Genomic DNA, 23,460 nt, shown 5'->3' on the forward strand with positions numbered 1-23,460 from the left:
GGGTATATCTTTTTTTGCATTACAACTAGAATGCTCTTTAAGTTTCTTTAGCCATTTAAATGTTTGATGAACAAAAGTTTGGACTACGGCCTGTGTGTTTGTGTCATGTGTTTTTTTTTTTTTTGTTTAATGAAACTTTTGGTGCCAGAGCTGTTTCCGAAAGCTGTGAGTCGTTGAGGTATTTGTTCTGTAGAATTTATTGCGTGAATAACCAGAAAAAATTATCTTGAGCCTGATACGTCTCGTTGCTTTAAGACAAACGATTAATTATACTTAAAAAACAACTAAAAAAAATTTTTTGTTTTGATAAACCAATTTTTAACAGTTGCAAAGCAACAGACAGTTATGGCATACGCGCCTACCCGGCGTTTTGAAGCTTCCGTAATAACGGAAGACGAGTACAGTTTGATGTTAAAAAACCAAAAAAGAAAATGCAATACCCTGGTAATTAGCGGATTTTTATCCCGCCATTTAAATGATAGCGCATACATTTTTTTTTAATTAAATTTTAAACTTAGTAAAATAGTCTGCGTAATTTTGAAAACTTAAAAAGTTGCAATTAATTTTTGTTTATAAATATAAATTTCCATAACAAAAAAATGAAATAGTTGAGCAAAAATGTCCTCTCAGTTGTACATAAATGCGAAATTCAGTTGTTCCTTAGTTTGAAATGGCTATATTACGTATTTATATAAATTTATGTATTTACATATTACAAAAAAACAAAAAAAAAATAATAATAATACAAAAAAAATATAAAAAATTCTGCATTTATGTCTATTCCTAGTTGTAAAGGTGTTTAAGTGTGTATGCTGGTGTGTCTATTTCAATGGAATTTATTTTGTGAGTCATTAACTTCGTTTTTTTTTATATTTTGTTCATTTAAATTCACAAGTTCAAATAACAATGAGCACAAGCCTGTTTTTGATTTCAGTGTTAAATATTTTTTTATTTCGCTTAGATGTAAGAGTATGAATTCTTTTATTCCCGAATTGCGAAAAATATGCATTTGTAACGTGTTAGCTAAATTTCACCTTCGTTCTTTGTTATAATTTTGATTCTTCACAACTGCAAATGGGATACAAATTATATTTGTTTTGGCATTATTTCCATATTTCTTTGCTTTTGAAGTGCTTAAGGTCTTGAGTTACTTATGTTTGTAAGTATTTAGTACATGTATGTATGTATGTAAGCTGATGTGTGTAGAAATATTTTCTTAAGAGTGTATATGTGTGCTGTGTGTGGCTGTGTTTGGATCTCTATGGATATGTACTATTTGTTATTGGATTTTGTGTGCGTATTTGTATTCAGGTGTGTGTGTTTGTGTTCGTTTTTATTAAAAGCGTTCTTGCATTGGCTTGAATTTATGTGCTATTTTGGCTTTTTATTAACTTCGTTTCATTAATAAACAGTTATTTGCTGTTTGCATTTTTGCATTTTTGCTTGTTTAGAATTAGTAGCCCCACACCTGTTAGAAGTAAACAAAGAAGAAGAAGAAGACGCACAGAAATTATGATTTACCATTTTGTTAGACACAATAAATTTGTTGAGTTAGAATATTAGTGTAAATGTTAAGCCAAGAAATAACAAACTATTAAATTTCGAAATACAAGAAGTTTATTTAATTTTTATTAAATCCAATTAATATTATATATGAAATACAACTATTTTGTTATAATATTAAAATGTTTTTAAATTTTTCGCATTAATTTTATATATTTATGAATAGACCAAAGAGCAGTGCAGTTACTTACCGGTAAGCCAGCTTTTCCAGAGGGGCCAGATGGGCCAGAATCGCCACGCATACCCATAGGACCCTGTTGAAAAGCAAATTTATTAAAACTCGTAAAATAAATGTTCTAAGCTGCTGTTTAGTTTTTATATAATATAATTTATTGTTTCCTATAAAAAATGTGGATTAAATCCTTTCTTGTAAGATTGCTAATTTTCTCAAAGTAAAAATTTTGAAAGTAATTTGTTATATGTTGTGTAAAGAGTTATTTGGCCCTGCAGCCATTAATTACAAGCTAGGCCTAGATTCCTATTCTTTATTTTCCATTTACATATCATTCTAACTAAATCAAATCAGTAGGTGTAGGTTGAAGGCCCGCCGTTTTAACTGAGTTGACAGACTGGGTTCACTTTCTATTCGGCACAAAATTGAGGCAGTCAGATTTTATTTCGCATCTCTGGCATTTACTGATGAAATCTATGCTCAAATTTACCAAATGTACATTTACTTAATTTTTACTTGCTATTTAACAGTTAAAGAAAATTTTACTTACAGGTAAACCCATTGGTCCTTGGTCTCCTTTTTGGCCCTTCTCACCCTGAAACAATTATTAATCCATTATTCATAGTATTTAGTATTTGCAGAACTACTTCGCATTGCTAACACTGTTCTTGCTTGATCAACTTACCGGATCACCTTTACGCCCATCCATGCCACGTTCTCCATGCTTACCCGGCTGGCCGGGTGGTCCCATAGGACCGGGTGGCCCTGGTGGCCCATAGAGCTAAATTAGAGCAAAGAAAAATATTGCATTTTATAGTAAATAATTCATTCGCTATGCCAGTGCTAATTAACTTACATATTCAATAGTGGGCATATGTGGCTGATCCGACATTCCATCGTCTTGTCGCCGACGCATTTTTCTATACTTCTAGTTGAAATGCTATGATCAGTACAATTTTGGAAAATAACAAAGTTACTTTGCAGTATACTCACTGAATCACCACGGTCACCTTTGTCACCCTTCACACCCGGATAACCGGGTGGACCGGGCAGGCCGGGTGGACCCATCAACCCTGGTGGTCCAATATCGCCTCGATCGCCCTTCTCGCCAGGTGGTCCCTGGTAACCAGGCAGACCAGGTGGGCCCTCAATACCGGGCTCACCAGGTAGACCATCCAAACCACGTGGTCCAAGAGAACCAGGCTCTCCAGGCTCGCCCGCATCACCCTTAACACCATCGCGTCCATCGCGACCATCCTTGCCGGGCATGCCAGGCGGACCGGGTGGGCCGCGTAACAGTTGCACTGGGGGATCATCATAGTCTTCGTCCTTAGCGCCACCGGGACCGAAAATCTGCAGCAAAGTATTGCGTATAGTGTGTGTGATGTAGGTGATGAAGTTGAAATTGTTGCATTTACGTAAATTTCCATTCCAGTTTTGCATTACGCACAGGTGGGAGCAGCAGCAAGGGAATAAAAAGAATAATTTTGTGAAGTGGCTACTCAGCAGGTTGGCAGTTGAAAGGGCGGTTAAGCGTATTACAGTGCAGCCTAAGAGCACCGGGGTGTTCATGTGCACGCGAGCTTGTGTGCTTATGTGCGTTAGTGTGTTGCGAAGCGTGTAGGCCTTCGAAGCTTAATACTACTTGTAAATATGTTTCAACTTTTACTGTTATTTGTGCCTACTTAATTGCAACTTTCCATTTTGTAATTGTAATTTTTGTTTTAATAACTTTTTCTTGTTTTTTTACTTTTGTTTTGCAAAAACCGTGTTAACACCACAACAATAAAAACAAAACTACATATAGCGCTACAGTGAAAACATACAGTTATTTTAGAATAAGCTTGCGAAAAACGAATTTTTGCAGAAATTTTCAACGCATTAAACCTATGAATCTGTGTGTGCGGCTTGTTTCATCGCAACCACAATTAAAAGCTGAAAATGTTTGGAAGTGTGTGTGCGATTGCACATGCTGATGGTGTGTGTGTTCCTTTGAGCATTTTACGTAGATATGTAAGCATGTATGATGCCTTGGTAGTGGAGGACTTGATGATTATATATTTTTTTCATTTAATATTGAAGAGAAGCACACATACATATAAACCATGTGAGTGATCCATATGAGAGTTTCTTATTAAAAGGAGAATTAAAAAATCTAGTCAAATATTTATGGAATAAGATATCATTCATTTGGCTGTTTCGGCTGCCTACGCAGTGGCGTGTCTGATTAATCAAATTTTATAACAATTTAGTGAAAGTTTTTGGGTTCTTAATGCGCCAATGGCTCGGTTTTAATTCACCTTAAGGAGGCGAATAATTTCTGGTTTGCCCGTATGAGATCCTTACTTGAGGATATGCAAAAAAAGAAGAGCGTAATATAGTCTTCAACTTTTCTGATAATTATTTTCTTTATAGGCTTGACAAAAAAATAAAAAGTGAACGGAATACACTTTGAAAAAAAATTTAATAATTTTGAGATTTGGAAAAAAATTGTGGAAGAAAATTCTGTTGGTGTCATTTTTAAAAAACACTACTGTTCAGTTTTTTTCACATTTTTTTATTAATGGTGCGCTGTACATATTTGAATGTAACTGCCCAGTTAAAATAAAAGTTGAAAAGTTAAAAAAAATTGAAAATAATACCACTATGAAACTTTCAGGGATCACTAAGCATGGTCTCAGCTGTTAATGAAAAAGAAGAAAAAAGCAAAAACCTGGAGAGGTAAAAATATTGAACAGTTTTAACAAAAATTTTCAGTAAAAAATACAAGTTTCCACTGTGAAACTTTCATGAATTAATGAGCATAGTCTCACAGCTATGAATGAAAAAAGAAGAAAAAAAATTGGTAGGGGTGTTCACCACAAATCACAGAAAAAAATTTAATAATATTTTCAACAACAAAATAAAATAATTTTCCAAAGCAATTTTTTTAAATGCATAGTATTCTAAAAATAAATGCTTTTTTTTCGTTAAAAAGAATATTTTTTTTTTAAATAATGGTTTTTTTGGTAAAAATAATTGTTGTGTTTTGTTAAAAATAATTTTTTTTACTTCTAGGATTACTTCTATATTTAAGAATAAATCTTTTTTGAATATTTTTTGTTGTTAAAAACCAACCTAGGTTTTTATCTTCTTTCTTTTCTCATTCATAGCTATGAGACTATGCTCATTAATCCATGAAGGTTTCGTAGTAGAAGTTTGTACTTTTCTAGTGAAAACTTTTGTTAAAATTGTAAAATTTGTTTACCTCTCCAGGTTTTTTCTTATTTTTTCATTAATAACTGAGACCATTTATAGTGATCCCTGAAAGTTTCATAGTGCGGTTTACATTTACAGTTATACGTACAGCGAACCATTAATAAAAATCAAAAATCAGAGGGGTTTTTCAAAATGGACAAAAAAAAAGAATTTTCCCACAAATTTTGTTAAAGCTTATTTTATTTTGGAAAAAAATAAAAGAGTTACAAAGAACCGAAGATAATTTACTTCAAAGAGCACCATACCAATATGTTCAATACTGAATAAATCTTCAAATTATAAAGTTTTGTTATATAGCTTCTTATTGCCCACAAGCCTACAAATAAACAAAATTTCAGAAAAATTGAAGACCACATCCAATATACTTTGATTACTTGACATAGAGTCGCATAAAGAAACAATCAAATGGTGTTCTTATTGAAAACATTGACTGCTATACAGGATGTGCGACGGCATGGCTGTGCGTCCACCGAAAAATTTAAAATCTCAGGGTTTCAGTAGTACTTTTAAAAAAATTTAAATTGTGACTCCACTCCACCATCCACTTTAAATTGTTGCCTCCTTCAGATGCATTGACTTCTCAGCAAACTTGTGTGAGTTGTGCACTCAGAAATGAGCCCATTAAATGCATCTCGCTAGGCTAGATGATTTTTCAACCCCATCTGACGTGAAATTTAAACTACTCTAGGGTCCAAACGGAGAAATGTTAACGATGCGGATGGTTGTTTGGTTTTATTGCTAAAGGAGTTGAAGCTTGTACCTATGTGAATATTCCGAGAAATCATACACATTTCTATTGAGCTTGTTCGTAAAGAGTTGAGTTTTTGAGACCGATTGCGCCCGACCGATGGTTTTGGACTGAGTTGCACACTCTCGCCCAGCCGACATATTCTCATCACAATGCGCTGTAATAAACAACAGATACTTCAAGGGTAAACTCATCGATTTAGTTCCGAGGGTGAGCCATTTAGTGCCAAAACACAGAGTGCCTTAGAACGGCACCTGTATTTGTGTCATCCTAATGAGCATACTTATGTTACATAACGTATACGCCACGTCAGTCCATTTGCAGAATTTTAATTATAGTTTCCTTCTTCATTTGACACACTCTGTTGCATGATCGGACGTAAGTAGCAAGCAATTTGTATTTGTAAGATATGAGAAAGGCTGCGGCTATGCAGCTAAGAACTGTATATATATTTATGTATGCATGTGTATGCACGCTTATCACTTATGTATTCATATATGCATGTACATACATATATGAATATCTGAAAAAGTTACTATGTTGCACAAATGTCACTTTTTGGGCACACGACCGCACGTGACACAAAATAAATTCCTTTTTACACAAACTGCATTTTACCCTGAAAGGCATTGCTTTCATTACAGACACATAGTTCCATATGTACATATCTACTTATATTGCAAATGAACCACCCTAACAACCCATGTGCAGAAAGTGGCAAATTAGTTGCACCTACTCCTGTGGAACTTGTTGCCGCCCAAGAGTTTATAACGTACGAACAGCCGATGCGATGAAGGCAGCAACAGTATCACATTGTAGCAGTTGCATGCGCAAAAAATTCTTATTTTACATAAGTACATACATATATACCCTATCATATGATATGCATGTACGAATGCAAATGTGCTTGTGTGCTTTTTTGTGTCAATTTGTGGCTGAGTACTTGGGAGATTGCTAAGTGTAATTTAAGGCGGAAATAGTAAGCCAAGCAAGGCAAAAGCAAAAACAAGCATGTGTATGTATGTACGTATACAAATACAAGCGTAAGAACAAACGATATATATAAAAGTCTATTATAGAGAATACATCCACTAGATGAAAAAAGTACCAACACCAAAAAACAAAAATAAAATAATATTAGAAGCTAAAACCACATACCATTATCTGCAACACCACAACTCACTCACACATACGTATCTATGCACATACATTCATCCACTTACATTGATGTGAATTCATACAAAGCACACTTAGAGTTATTAAAGTATAGTAAAAATAACAAGAGTTTCCGTACCAAGGCAACAGTAAAAAAAATTAAAATAAAAGCTTTTTGCAGTTGATGTAGCAGCGCCACAGATTCCGCATACCTACTGACATACCTACATATATATGTACGTATGCAAAATTAACTTCACAAGTAGAAAAAAATGCGCAGCAGTGACAATGGACGCAGAGAATAATTTCGAGAATTTCAAAAATTTTACCCGCAACTTTGCTGACATGTAACCGCAGGATGTACAACGGCCATCTATTCACTTTTCTTCCGAGGACTTTTGATAAATTTAAAAATTAGTACAGGCTGTTTTTCGATATTTTACGTGGAGGAAAGAGAATATCACTTATGTGATTAAATGTTTATCGAATGAGAGCGAAGAATTTACAGTGCGTAAGCTTTGGTGTTTGATCGTTCATTTCGTGAAAGCTACAAGCAGCTTATACACCCCATGAAAAGGCTATAAAACTAAGATGATTATGATGATATCTACTAAAGTAATACTCCAAAAATGTCTCCATATCGTTTTGTTGATTTTATTTTTGGCGTGCGTCTCGGTGTTTTTCCAAAAATGGAAGCACCTACAGTTTCTTCATGGCAGAAATACACTCAGAGGTTTGCCGAGAGCTATTATTAGGCGTTAGCTATTAGAAAAAACGTTTTCTTCATTTAAGTGCATCATGCACAGAGATTCGAATCATGTACTCCAAATGGTAGTCACGCACCAATCCATTGCTAGTATTTTAGTAACACGCAAATTCTTGTTCTGAGCAAAATTAAATAATTATGACATCAAAAGCATTTGCTTTTAATTTAAAACTGTACAATATAAGTTCTTGCGTTAAAATTATTATATTATAGATTAGTCAATAAGTTTTGCGGTTCGACAAGAGAGGGCATTGTTACCAGCCTACATTTTTTTTTGCTATGTTGGTACACTTTTCATATGAACGTACGTGAAGTTTCATTTCAATCTGCCAATTCTATCTTTGATTACAAGCCATTTAGTACCGACGTATCACAGTATTTTCTACAATGACAAAATTAAGTAATAAGGTGATTGAATTCTTATTTTTGGAAGGTTTAAAACCAACGAAAATTTATGAACGAATGTTGAAAGTGTATAGGGACTTTTCGCCATCAATTTAAACGTGATCGTACAAGCCCTGAAAACGATCCACGTCAAAGACGTTCAAAACCAGCAACAACACCAGAAATCGTAAAAAAATATAGGAAAATGGAAATGGAAAATCATCGAGGGACACAAAGAGATTTAGTAGAAGCCTTGGGCATCTCATTGTTTCAGAAAGTTGTGTTCACAATGGAAGTCGCATTCGCACCCAAGAAAACAAAAATACGTTCGAATACGGCTTCTTCAGAAACATTTAGAGCGATTTCGAAAGGAAAAATTGGATTTTGTGTGTCAATTCATTACTATGGATGAGACTTTGGTCTATCATCATGATCGTGAATCAAAACAGTAAATAAAGAGTGTTGTGAACCTGCCTCTTCGGCTCCGAAACAAGTACATGTCCAGAAATCTGCCAAGAATGTGTCAGTTTCTTGGGATGCGAAAGAAATTTTGTTTGCACATTACTTGCAACTAGTGAAACAATAAATTCTGAATATTATTGGAGGGTTTTAGTCCAGTTGAAGAAAACACTTTGTGAAAAAGGCTCAGTTTGCAAAAGAAAAAAATTATTCTTCATCAGTACCATGCAACGTGTCACAAGAGCATTTTAACAATGACTAAAATCCATGAATTAAAGTTCAAATTGTTGGATCATCTACCGCATTCATCAGTATTGGTCCCTAGTATCAGTTTTCAAACCTAAAAACACATGCGTGGAAAGCGTTTTTCATCAAATGATGATGTCTTAACAGCGTATTGTCGAAGCGTACTTTGCAGCCAATCCAGATTCTCACTTCAGGGATCCATGCGTTTTTGACGCGATGAATTGATTTTAGAATTAAAAGCTCTCATCTTGTTTGCAAAAAAAAAACAACCAATAATGATAATTTGCTGAAATTTGTACTAACAAACTACATAGTTTTACACTAGTGGAAATATTAAGTGCTCAAACCAAAATTTAATATTTTTTGTGATTTTTCAAATGGTCATGCTCAGTTAAATATAGTAATACGTGAGTTTCAATATACGCCATTTGAAGCTTTAAATAGTTTTGAAAACAATATCAAGCAAGTGACTTAACGAACGTCAACCTTTCAAAACTATGCAAATCGACGTCGAAATTCTTTTCGGGCTATCAAGTTATCTTTTTAATTTAATTAAATGTTGATTAGTAGAATTACAGAATGCAACAACTGAATCGTTTTAGGAACAATTGGATCGGGAATATACATACCTGTGTGTAAGAAGCATATACCCGACCGTACGACCTTCACGTGGTATGATTTGGGTAACGCTAATGTCGGTGGTAATGTTTTTGCCTTGGGAGTGATGCAGTTATTTTGGACATGTTTTTATACTTTTTTATACCAAAAAGAGGTTGTCTGTAAAGTCGGTTTACTGACGATAGTTTAACGTGACAACGTCATAAGAAAATGTTGATGGAATGGTTGCAATTTTCAAAACAAAATTTTAATTTTATTTGTTTGATAGATATTTTGTATGGATATAGAGGAGGAGGTAAATGGAATTGCAATGGAATAGGTCAAGTTACATTTACACAAACGTGAAAAATGACGAAACATTTATCAAATTCATGAAAGATATGTTCAATTTCGATTGTGCATCAGACGTTAATAAGTCAACAACACTAAGAGGCACCATCATCGATTTGACTTTCTCAAGACACATTACACTTGAAACACTCCCTTTCATTTCCTATTTTTCCTATCATCGTTTATTCTCAACAGAGAAATGGTTCATTACGAGTACCATGCACACAGGAGGAAGGCATATGCAAATACAAGTATGTGAATTTATATACAAATGCGCATATACATACATATATATGCTCACTCAAGTAGGACAGAGCCAGATGTCGAACGTTGCCGAACGCGGGGGCCGATTATGCTCTTTGTCGTTCGTTCCGCGCTCTCGCTTGCAGTTCAAGCACATTAGCTTACATTTGCTTGCCTACGGAATAGATTCGTATATTTGATATGTCCATATGATTTGTATGCATCTTTACATATAGATTTATTCTTTTTGAAAATTGCGCGAAATTGTATATGCATATGCATGTTTATATACATATATTACTATACAACATATCTTATAAGGTATGTGGTAAACATTACCATACATTTTTTCCTTCATATATAATAAAAAAATTAATAATAATAACATTAAAACAACAGGTATTATTAACAAACTTGGTTTTATTTTAAATTCTTCAAGTGAATCAAATTAATAATAATCAATAAGAAGGCATATGCAAATACAAATACGTGAATTTATATATGTACATTTGCGCATATACATACATATATACGCTCACTTAAGTAGGAGAGAGCAAGATGTCGAACGTTGCCGTTCGTTTGCTTTGTTTGCTTTGTCGTTCGTTCCGCGCTTTCGCTTGCAGTTCATTCAATGCAATGAGCAAGGTAACGACAAATGAGCAAGGTAACACTAATGAGCAAGGTAACGACATATGAGCAAGGTAACACTAATGAGCAAGGTAACACTAATGAGCAAGGTAACGACACATTTTTTCGTGCGTGCAGCCTGTTAAATCGAATTATAAGACGTTATCACGTCAAAAAAATTCAAGTTTTAACCAAAAAAAGAAAAAACAAATTTTAATTAAAAAAATATATATATTATAAAAAGTATTAAAAAATAAATAAAAAAAAAAAAATATTAATATAAAAAAATATTAAAAAATATATTAAAAAAATATTAAAAAAATATAAAAAAAATATCCTCAAAAATTTGAAATTAAAAATTTTTTAAATTAAGAATTAAGGAAAGAAGTTTTATAATAATAATGTGAAAAAACTGAGGAACCATTTTTTTTTTTAATTTCAATAGTAGTTATGAGCATGATCCTTGTTCCTTTCATATCCGTTGCCTTGGAAATACTTTAATCAAGTGCTCTTTGAACTACAGATTTAAAGCTTAGAATAGTGTTTTTTATAACTTCCGTACGTGCATGTTTAACTCTTTTTCTATTTCATTTCATCAAATAGTGGTACGAAGCAGTTAAGAATTCCCCAATCGCTTACATGAAAAAGACAAATAAAGCAACCTAGAAAGGCAGCAGCCAGGATATGGTATTTCCCTATGGGTTAATATACGAACGCATTTGGGTATCTTCATATATTACAAAACATGCATCGACCAAAATAATTTTAAAGTCGTTGAAGGTAAACCGCACAACGCCGAATAGCGCAGTAGAGGCAGAGGATTTCGGAAAGACAAAAGCAATTTCCACACAAAAATGTTAAGTTGCATTCTTAGAAGCTGCACGCTCCATTAAGGCAGTATTACCTACATACAAACCATGTGAGCATGAACTAAAATTTACTTATGTACATACATATGTATAAGTATATGGTTTGCTGGCAAATGGCAATGGGAAGTTGTAAACGACAACTAAGGTATTAGTGAGTGCGTGCATTAGAAAAGAAATTCAATAGAGAACAGTGACAAAATTGAGGCGAATAATGCGATACAAAATTCGAATGCAGAAATTATAATATTTGGTATTAAATAAATATTATTTCGGGGAAAAAGAAATCCATTATTTTTGCACTAATGGTTCAAAACTGTTTTAATGGTCGACTTTAGCTCCTGGGCGATGCTACAATGACTAACAAGCCCGTCAACTTCGATTATTTCTGTGATTTTACCGAACTTTTCGACATTATCGACGTTTTCTTTAACATCAAAAATGTGTGAACGGAATCGATAAAAACAAAATTGCACGCAATTAACTGTTAAAGTATCAGCACCATAAACACCATTCACAATTTTAGTGGTCTGGCTTGCATTTTCGCCTTTATCAAAATGTACAGAATTTCCTCTTGTTAACACCCTGTAAGGTTCTTCCCGAACTATATAATATATAATATATGTACTGATAGCTTTAAGTGAAAACGTACTAAGTTCAATTTAAACTCCTTAGATAGAGGATGTACAAAAGATCGTTAGATTTGAGTGGCTGAAAAGTAATCACTCTTAATAATATTAAGCAGAAGCCTCGAATGATATTTTTCATTTTTGCTGTCGATCTTGAAAAATGAATCTAAAAACGTGTATGCACTTGGAATATCCCGTAGCTCAATCTGTGGCGATATCATTCAACACTTTGCTCACAAAATCCCGTCGTTCCAAATAGAATAGAAGAGGCATGCTCATCAGTAATTTCATTTCTATCTTTGTTCCTATGTCCTGGAACTCAGATCAGAGAAATATTACTTGAACATCCGAAGGATTTGATCTCCTCCTTACAGGAGTTGACCGGTTTGGATCTGCACCATGGCGTCGTCAGTGCCGCGATCGCAAATTAACTATCGGTAAAAATGTTAATATCTCACCCGCTCCCACATTCCCTAAGCATTGTGCAAAGCGACCCCCACGTGCGGCTAAGCTGAAAAACTTTCCCTGCAAAAGTTTCATGATTTTAGGTGAGCTTTAATTTACTAGCATTATAGTGGCATGTTAGGGAGGTAGGAACTGAGATTTGAGGGTGAAGTATCACAATCTCTTAGACACAGAAACAACCATACATCATACTTTAAGACATCTAAATTTCAAAAAAAGAAAAAGTTCCGGAGTACCTCGGCTGAAACATCTTAACCGATTTCGACTTTTTGCTAACTCCTTTATCTCCAGTCATGATTTTGCAGCATTATCTGCCTCCTTCAAAACAATGCGACGCCAAGACGTTTTAGGCCTCCCCTTTTCCGGCTGCCCTGGTGATTCCAGTCAAGTGTGTAGTGAAGGATTTCTCCGGAAGGTTCCCGTAAAGTGTGCCCGATCCACCTTATTTCCGTCTTTTTATAATTGTAGCGACTGGCTCGAGGTTACAGCGTTGGTATGGGCTACCAAATTTTGAGAATGCGACGCATCCTCTATTTATAAAGGTTTGTAACTTGCTTGTAAGTTAGTCGCTAACTAGCCATGTGTCGCAACCATATAAAATACTGTGAGGACATTGGATTTGTACAAGTTCAATTTTGCCTTCACAGATAAGCTGGAACTCAATTTTTCGTATGCTGGCGAAAGCTCCAGGGCATTTTGATAATCTGGATTCTATGTCTTTCTTTGCATCACCATCCATCGTATTCTCACTTTCAAGATATTGAAAGGAGTCGAGAAGTTCAATTTTTTCTTCTTCAATAACAAAATTGAGGATATATTGGCATTTATTTTCATTGCCTTTGTCTTCTGAATGTTTACTTAAATTCAAATAGTGCGGCATCGCTTGCTAGGTCACTAAGTTTTCTTTGCATATCAGTGTGTTTCGTTGCGAGTAAACATATGTCATTAGCATAATCGAAATCTTCGAGCTGCTCCGAGAAAGTCCCTTAGATTATGCGAAGTTCGCCATAGAGAGATTTATGCAGAGCATTGTCGAGGACTAGCAGGAAAAACATAGGCGACATAAGGCAGCCTTGCCTGACGTCTGCGTTGCTTCTGAATGGCTCTGATAAGCGGCCGTTGTGTAGCCCTCTTTAGTTATAGTTTTAGTAATGGGCTTTAATCAAAGCAATAAGCTTTGGTGGGATTTTACAATCTGCAAGTGCTTTCCAGATGCAGTTGCTTCGGATGCTGTCAAAGGCCGTACGGAAGTCAGTAAAAGCCAAATGTAGCGGAGTTTGCTCAATTATTATCCGCAGATTACTAATTTGCTTGATGCATGAACAATCGGCTCTAAAGCCCGCTTGCTGCTTAAGGATGGCTGCATCTAGTGTTTGATTGATGCGGTAGAGGATTATTTCTGACAAAATTTTTGATGGAATTGATAGTAGCGTAATACCTTTGTAGCTTGAGCACAAGCTTAGGCCACCTTTCTTTAGTATTTTTATTATTAAGCTTTCCAGCCAATCTTTAGGAAGGTTTAAGTCGCGCCAGTTAGCATCGAAAAGCGGCTTTAACAGCTTAGCAGTGGTTTCCGGAGAAGCTTTTAATACTTCTGGTGGAATACCATCATAGCCTGGCGTCTTCCGCTTTTAAGATCTTTGGCGGCCATTGTGATTTCGCCTAGTGATGGCGGATAAGTGCTAATGCTATATTCGTTATTACTCGGAATGTTGTTATCGTTTTCTGGTGATACGTTTGGGAAATTCAATAGCTCGCAGAAGTGTTCGCGCCATTGTGAAATTTGTTCCTCTAGTATATGAAGAGTACATCCTGAGTCCATTCCACTTGATAGCGCCCTCGGTTTAAAAATTGTTTCTTGTTAGTGTTCTATTAACATCATGCAGCGTTTTAGAGTCGTGTTTTGCGCTGCTACTTGAGATTAAAGCCAACTTTTTGTTGTTGTTGTAAGGCAGAATGGTATATTTGCTGCACACATCTTTTGCCAAGTATTTGGCTGAATCCTTTCTCCGATTAAAGGTGTTCGTTTTGCTTTTATTCTTCCTAAAAATTAAGGAGTTTAGCTATATAAGCCAACTTCGCGAGAAGATTAAGTTTATGATGGCAGAAAGACACTCCAGAGCTTACCTCACCAGTCATTGTCTGCTATATGGAGATTTTCATTACAAGCAAATTTTTTTATTTGCTTTTTGTTTTATATTCTTGGTCGTCATTCGACATAACCATTGGTCTAATGGGAGTGTGACCGGCAAAATTAAAATTTAGAGTTCCGTTAAAGAAATAATTTAAATTCTGCTAAATATGTAGGTGCATCCAAAGCATATTGCGATGAGCATTTTTTAGTCTTGTGAGAAATTTATAAAGTGTACGTTGTTTTTATAGAATTTCTTCCGCGTATGGAAAACAATTTGAGGCAGTGCATACCCTAAAGGTCTCAAAAAGTCGCGAGCATCTTAAGAAAAATATTTGAAGAAATCGAAAACTTTCATAAAGAAATACCTCTCCAAAGCAAGTAACAAAGTCGACCTTAGTGTTGTATGAAACTGAAGTAGTTTTAAGGAAACGCGCAGTTAGTGTATCCAAAAGCGCGTTGCGAGGACGTTTATGTGTAGAAGACCGAAAATTCCTGAGCACATTGAAAAAACCGCTGCTCTCATTATCATGAAATAAGCCAAACGTAATACTCACGGATGAATCGTCCTTTTGGGCGACTAGTTGCGTACGTCGATTTTGGTGTACTACTGATAATCGACAAGTTCAAAGAACTGAGTTTTGTGATTGGGACTGCTTCCCCGAAAAATGATTTGGTCGATTATACCTCCAATTTGAATGCAGTTTTGGTGAGTAAAATTTACCAAGAAGCATGAGCACCGTGAGCTGCGAATATGTTTGGAGAAACTAGCAGTCTTTGGATTTCGTAAGAAGACAACGATCCCAAGCATCGAAGCCGAAGGTGTGTAGAGGGGAAACAGCAAAATGTGATTGAAATGTTGGATTGGCCTTCACAGTCGCATGATGCCAACCCTATTGAAAATCTTTGGGCAATAGTTAAGCAAAAAACTCAAAGGGAAACAAATATGGAAGTTATCAAGACAAATAAACCTGATTTGAAGCCGATTACCTCCACAACTTACGCAGAAATTAACACAAGGTATGACCCATACAATGCAATTTGTTAGACTATAATTGGACAGATTATATTTGTATGAAATAATAATAATACTGTTACGTATGCCCCCTGAGCATGAACTCCATTTTGTGGATATTTTCCTATATGATATGACAAAACTTTACTACGAGGCTTGCCATTGCTTGCCAATAGACGATCGCGATTAAAATAACGATACATTTTACTTATTATTACGCAGAATGTTGGAATACAGTCGGTGGTCTTCATAATAAAAGTGGGTTCAAGCGACTTTCATCTTTGCTGTCTGTAAGTTTGTAGCAGGTTGCATATTTGTTTATCTTTTAATTTGCTGTATCTCTTGAAATGCGTACGAGTTGGTAAATTTAAGGCGCATCCTACGTGCTCTCGGCAGACTTGCTGGAATGCAGAACAAGCATCAACAAGCCCTTAGGGCAAAAACCCTTCACAACAGAGTCCTTCACATAGAGTCACCGAGCCACAAGGAGCAGTAAATTTATCTAAAGAAGACAGTAATCTGCGCTATCGAACTCAAATAAATAAGTCCGTAAACGAGCTCACCCAAGACACTCAGCTAATACTCCCGAAATTCACAGGTCCCTCACTATCCTTAAACTAATAACGTTCCAATATAAGTTCTGAAATTTAAAATATGAAGAAAAGGAGATAAAATGGACAGGCTACTCGTCCATGCCTTCAACACAGTGACACACAAATGTGGCCACTACGGTGAACAATACAAACACATCTCCATTTGTACATACAGTCAATGTCAAAAGAAAGTGTACATCATATATTGACATGTTTTGACTATTTATTTATTCACTTTTTAATTCTTTTTTAAAAACCATAGTTCATACTGCAACAAAAACCATATAAAGCAAAGTTTCGAATTAGTCTTTTAAATATCGCCTATAAGGTTCTAGCGAGTGTATTGTGTGAAAGGCTAAAGCCCACCGACAACCAACTGATTGGACCTTATCAGTGTGGCTTTAGACCTGGAAAGTCTACCATCGACCAAATATTCACAATACGCCAAATCTTGGGAAAGACCCACGAAGGGAGAATCGATACACACCATCTTTACGTCGATTTCAAAGCTGCATTCGGCAGTACGAAAAGGAGTTTCCTGTATGCTGCAATGTCTGAATTTGGTATCCCCGCAAAACTAATTCGGCTATGCAAGATGACGTTGCTCAACACCAGCAGCGCCGTCTGAATTGGGAAGGACCTCTCCGAGCCGTTTGATACCAAACGAGGTTTCAGACAGGGTGACTCGCTGTCGTGTGACTTCTTTAACCTGATGTTGGAGAGCATCGTACGAGCCGCAGAACTTAATCGCTCAGGCACAATATTTTATAAGAGCGTACAATTGTTGGCGTATGCCGATGACATTGACATCATCGGACTTAACAACCGCGCTGTTAGTTCTGCCTTCTCCAAACTGGATAAGGAAGCAAAACAAATGGGTCTGGTGGTGAACGAGGACAAAACGAAGTACCTGCTGTCTTCAAACAAACAGTCGGCGCACTCGCGTATCGGAACCCACGTCACTGTAGACAGTTATAATTTCGAGGTTGTAAAAGACTTCGTTTATTTAGGAACCAGCATTAACACCGATAACAATGTCAGCCTTGAAATCCAACGTAGAATCTCTCTTGCCAACAAGTGCTACTTTGGACTAAGTAGGCAACTGAGCAGTAAAGTCCTCTCTCGACGAACAAAACTAATACTCTACAAGACTCTCATCATGCCCGTCCTAACGTATGGCGCAGAAGCTTGGACGATGACAACATCCGATGAAGCGACGCGTGGAGTGTTTGAGAGAAATATTATGCGTAAGAGTTTTGGACCTTTGCACGTTCGCAACGGCAAATATCGCAGGCGATGGAACGAACGGTGACATAGACAGCGGCTACGTTGGCTGGGCCATGTCGTCCGAATAGATACAAACGCTCCGGCTCTGAAAGTATTCGATGCGGTACCAGCTGGTGGTAGTAGAGGAAGAGGAAGACCTCCTCTGCGTTGGAAAGATCAGGTGGGGAAGGACTTGGCTTCACTTGGTGTGTCCAATTGGCGCCGGTTAGCACGAGAAAGAATCGACTGGCGCGCTTTGTTAAACGAGGAAGAAAGCACCCAAATTCGTCAGCAGAAAAAACTTTCAAAAATCACCGCAATTTTGAGCCACTTAATTGAATCAAAATTCAATAATCTATAAAACGACATATCTGAAGTTTTTCTAAAAATTCTGAGTAAAAAGTTTCATGTATGGATGAAAATTTGACGAATTTTACAATTTTTGTACGAAGTTCGAAACTTTGCTGTTTATGGTTTTGGTTCAAGTAAGAACTACAATATATTTTTATAAAAAGTAATTGAAATAAATAAATAAATGATCAAAACCTGTCAATACATGGTGTACACTTTCTTTTAACGTTGCCTGTACATACATATATAAGTACATTCTGAAAATAAACCGGCTAATAACGCTGCATTCTCCACACGTTGTCGTATGTGGCCCGCATGGAAAACGCAGAGTGAATGGGCGTGACTGGGTGCAGTCAGCAGCGCTGCTGCTGGTACTTTGGCTTGTGACTGAAGCTGCGAAAGTAATTTACTTCACTCCACTACGTTCCATTCCATTCACTACTTAAATGCGTGTGCCTCGGCATTCTGCGGTAATGTGTTGCATGCCATCACTGGCTGTTGTTCCAAAGAAAATAGCATACAAATTGACATACACGCAGTTGTGAACACATTTCCAGAAATACATCCATTCTACACATACTTAGCTATAAACTCGTGTATGTGCATGCATACGTCAGTATTTCCTCTGGTACAAAAATTTGTTTGTTGCTTGTTTTCGCTTTTTTAGCTGATATTGCCGTTGCTTGCGTTATTGCTATTGTTGCCATTGTTTTGGTGTTGCTATTGTTCAGTCTAGTTATTTGAGTTGTTTTTTCCTCTTTTGATTGTTGCCACAGCTTTGGGTAGTGGTGAGTTGTTGCTAATGCGGCAACGTTTTGTGGTTTTCTGTATTTAAACTTTTCATTTTCATTTTGCACTCCTTTCAAAGCAGCTTTTCGCACTTCCGTATCCTCTTTACCTTCATGTACACTTCTTCTTATTTATATTATCATTACTATTTTTTTCGTATGCCTTTACAAATTTTTGTTTTTGTTTGCGGAAATTAGTAACAATTTGTGTTAAATTTTGTAGCAAAAATTAAATTACAAGCAGCAAAAACGCAGTGAAAATTCCCTTTTTCCTAAGACTACAAAATATTGTATGAGAGCCGTGAAACCTGTGTGCAAGTGAGCACATTTGTATGAGTATAGGTAGTATGTGTGGGTGTGCAACATGCTCATTTCCGGACGCCCATATTCAATGCACGTGCGGCTTCAGAACAATGGAAGCTCGCAAATGAACGCTTTTAAAGCGAAATTGAAAAATTCGCATAACATTCATGCATTTTTCCTGTTTTGCAGGCAACATAAACATATTTACATAATAAAAGGTGTTTTTAGGTGCAGAACTTTCGATGGGAATATCTGAAGAAAATCATGTGGAGAAGCATTGAAATGTGTAGCAAAATTTAGCAAATTGTTTTTTGATACAAAATTTTATAAACGGACAACGTTTAAAAAACGTTAATATTTATTTCCAAAATCAGTCTACTGCATTCGGGCGAAGTGACTTTGTGAATAAACAAAATTTTCTCATTTAGAGCGAACTAAATCAGCACGTGACTCTGAAACTATTAGGTGCGCAAGCTCCCGCTGTTTGTCAATAGATGCCGCCAGTAGTGTGTGCTAGTCAATTCTAACATAACCTAAACGTCATAAACCAAGCTTAGACATATGGTAAACGAAATGCTTCGACCCATTAGTGATTTTGTTTTGGTATCATATACTTTTGGTTTTGTTACAATGTCTAATTTTCTGCCGAATAATCGTCATTTGCGGGAAGTGTTGATTTTTCTCTTTCATTCGAAAAAAATGGCGGCTGAAGCGCATCGAGAGCTACAAAAAGACGGTGGTTTTTATGTTGAATGCAAGAAGAGTTTGCTTCAGTATTAGGAGTTATCCGCCAATCCATTTCCAAGCGATTGAATGCTTTCAGAATGATTCAGAAACAGGGGACTTGGGTTCCTTACTTTATAGTGGTAAATAAAGCTTCCTCTTACTTTATAGTGGTAAGTAAAGCTTTTGTTTATCGCACCATTACTCGTTACAATGATACTGATAGCATCGTGAAACGTCATGGAGGAGGTCATCAAAAGACTGCAACGTCACGTGAAATGGTTCAAAAAATAATCACATAAAAGTAAAGCTCAATTGTAAAAGTTACTTACAAGAAAAACTCAAAAACCACTTACTTGCCATTTATCAAGGGACTATGCAACGGATTATATTATATTAGTATGTCGGTACAGTTAGTTTCTTCTTTGGGCTAATATGTGTACTCAATGCTGATTATTTATGGTAATGACGCGCTTTATCAAAATAACAACAATATTTTAAGAGTGGACACATAAACAGTTTTTTTTTTCGTTCTGTGATCTAAGCTAAGCAAATGTCGCTCACTGTAGTTTGAAACAAGACTTTTGTTAAAGAATGAACTACTATACATTTTTATTAAAAAAAGTTACAAGTAAAGTTCAATTAAAAAAATTGAATACTAAAATTTATAATCCCTTGCTTTGTGTTTTGTGCTTTTTGACGGATGTATATGCTGTCTTTCTGTAAACAGATAGCAGAATATTAAACATTTTTCAAAACATAAAGTGAACTGTTTTGCTACTTGTAGAATTTCTTAGCCAAACCAAATTCCTATTAACAAGATTTTATTTATACCTACACAGTATAAAAAGCATTCATGACGAATTTAAAATCAAAAATCCTGTTTTCAAATTCATCAACTGATATCAGAAAATCATGAAAAATCATTTGAAAAAAATTCTAGCTTCATTTTATTAAAAATATATTTACCAAAGCATTTCTAATCAATACCTTTGCTCAGAAACGTAAAATTTGCCTTATTTTCGCAATCAATACTTTTACAAATATTCAACCGCTGTTCATTCCAATTAATAAAATACATCTTCCATGAGACCTGTCCAATCATTGCACAATGACATGCAATTTAAATACTTGACTGCACAAATTGTTTTGCAGCTAAATACAACTGTTTGTGTGTTTATGAATTTTGACTCGAGTAAAATCAAACGTACAGGGTAGTACATCTAGCGCTTGGAATTTATGTAATTTGGTTAAGCTTTTTTATTTGGTTGGAAAGGGAACCTTGTCATTCAAATGACTTCCACAAATGGCTTTACAGTCATTCTGTCAATCCACCACCGTAAAATCGTAGTAGGAAGAGTTTATTTGCTTATATGTTTACATGACATCTGATAGACAAGTAACCTAACTAATTACGATTATCAACAAGCTGCACTTTCCCCAGGACCACTGAGGATAACTATAGACAATTTAAGTAATCGCTCATTGAATAGTTGTATGGGGCTGGCCGGTTTTTGACATTCGCATGCAAATTTCATGTTTGAGTTATATAATTTGAAAATATAACGAAAGAAAGTTATTCGAAACGGAATCATAGCGTAGCCATTTCGAAATGCATTTGTACAAATAACTGAAGGAGAAATTTAAGAATGTGTAAAAATATCAGAAACCAACAATTAAGAAGTTAATGATGTCAATTTGAGGAGAAGCTTAATTTTTCTAAATGACTTGATTCTGAGTAAATTAACTTTATAAAAAACCTTTCGAATGCCGCCCATGTAGTAAGTCGTCGATAGCTACCGTAATATGATACCTTATAATCACTTAAATAGAGCCCAAAAAACTATGAGAATATCGAACTAAATAGTTTTCATAGTAGCGCGCTATAACAAAAAATACGAAAATAGCCGATAATAAATTAAACACTCAACCGAATACCTTAATGGCAGCAGCTTTTCAACGATACGTTCTACCCATTACTACTCATTCCCCGGTAGATGGTTCTATGTTACTCGAACGACACGGTTTCAGTAGGAATTCACAAAAACTTATGGGGAATATTTTATCTTGTTGTTGATTTTAATATATATATATTATATATATATATATATATATTGTATATATATATGTGTGTATGTATGTGGCGCGTACACCTTTTTTAGGTGTTTGGTCGAGCTCCTCCTCTTATTTGTGGTGAGCGTCGAGCGTCTTGATGTGGTTCAACAAATGGAGGGACCTACAGTTTCAAGCCGACTCCGAACGGCAGATATTTTAATGAGGAGCTTTTTCATGACAGAAATACACTCGGAGGTTTGCCATTGCCTGCCGAGGGGCGACCGCTATTAGAAAAATGCTGTTCTTATTTTGGTGTTTCACCGAGATTCGAACCTACGTTCTGTGAATTCCGAATGGTAATCACGCACAAACCCATTCGGCTACGGCGGCCGCCGTAGGTTAAAAAGAAATCCACTATTTTCGCGGTAAATGGCTGTAGTCATCGATGTCTCGTAAAGTATCGACCAAATAACTGAAATTTTAAGCTCGTTGTCAAGGTGACATCTCACACTAAACAAAATATTTTGCTATGGACTATGAATAAGTTCGTGCGGTTTTTTTTCGAAATTTGAAACTTTATTGACGTAAAATGGTTACAAATTTAATATTCAAAATATTGTCCATCGCTTACTACTACTTTTTCCCATCTTTCTGGCAATTCACGGATTCCCTTTGTGAAAAATTCGGTCGGTTTTGCCGCAATCCACGAATCGATCCATTTTTTGACTTCATCGTAATTACGGAAGTGCTGGTCAGCCAGGCCATGTTGCATCGATCGGAAGAGATAGTAATCGGATGGCGCAAGGTCTGGACTATACAGCGGGTGGGGTAGGACATCCCATTTGAGCGTTTCTAAGTATGTTTTGACCACTTGTGCAACATGTGGCCGAGCATTGTCATGTTGCAAAATAACTTTGTCGTGTCTATCGGCTTATTGCGGCCGTTTTTCTCGCAGTGCTCGGCTCAAACGCATCAATTGTCGTCGGTAGACATCCCCCGTAATCGTTTCATTCGGTTTCAGTAGCTCATAATACACAACACCCAGCTGGTCCCACCAGATACACAGCATAACCTTCAGGCCATGAATATTCTGCGCCGACGTCGATGTTGAAGCATGGCCAGGGTATCCATACGTTGCCCGACGTTTTGGATTGTCGTAATGGACCCACTTTTCATCGCCAGTCACAATTCGATGCAAAAAACCCTTTCTTTTGTGCCGTTGAAGCAGTTGTTCGCATGCCATAAAACGGCGTTCAACGTCTCTTGGCTTCAATTCATACGGCACCCAATGGCCTACCTTTCGGATCATTCCCATGGCTTTTAAACGTTTGGAAATGGTTGATTGATCAACTCCCAAAGTTTTTGCAACCTCTTCTTGCGTTTGAGCCGGATCTTGATCGAGCAATTCCTCCAATTCGGTATCCATGAACTTTGGCGGCGCACCCTCGCGTTCTTCGTCTTCCAAGCCAAAATCACCACTTTTAAAGCGTGCAAACCACTTCTGGCACGTTCGCTCAGATAGAGCATGCTCACCATAAACTTCCACCAAGATACGATGACTTTCGGCTGCTTTTTTCTTCATATTAAAATAATGAAGAAGAATTCCCCGCAAAAACACATTATTTGGCACGAAATTCGACATTTTCAAGTGTGGTAAAAATATTGTTGTTTACGCTTCAAATAAAAAACTTATACTGACGTTTGTG

The 23,460-nt window shown here is 36.1% G+C and overlaps 1 protein-coding gene across 1 annotated transcript in view; it reads right to left on the reverse strand.

Annotated features, from left to right (window-relative positions):
* The window catches only part of LOC128871683 (collagen alpha chain CG42342-like), a 151,738-nt gene that overhangs the window by 22,270 nt on the left and 106,008 nt on the right, over positions 1–23,460 (reverse strand). Inside the window, exons 9-13 of the mRNA XM_054113632.1 lie at positions 2,729–3,088; positions 2,592–2,660; positions 2,421–2,516; positions 2,286–2,330; positions 1,755–1,817 (exon numbers count right to left, since the gene is read on the reverse strand). Of these exons, the coding sequence (XP_053969607.1) occupies positions 1,755–1,817; positions 2,286–2,330; positions 2,421–2,516; positions 2,592–2,660; positions 2,729–3,088 (633 nt within the window). The remainder of the gene's footprint in view (positions 1–1,754; positions 1,818–2,285; positions 2,331–2,420; positions 2,517–2,591; positions 2,661–2,728; positions 3,089–23,460) is intronic.

Source organism: Anastrepha ludens, chromosome 2 (assembly GCF_028408465.1).
Source record: "Anastrepha ludens isolate Willacy chromosome 2, idAnaLude1.1, whole genome shotgun sequence".
Taxonomy (NCBI): domain Eukaryota; kingdom Metazoa; phylum Arthropoda; class Insecta; order Diptera; family Tephritidae; genus Anastrepha; species Anastrepha ludens.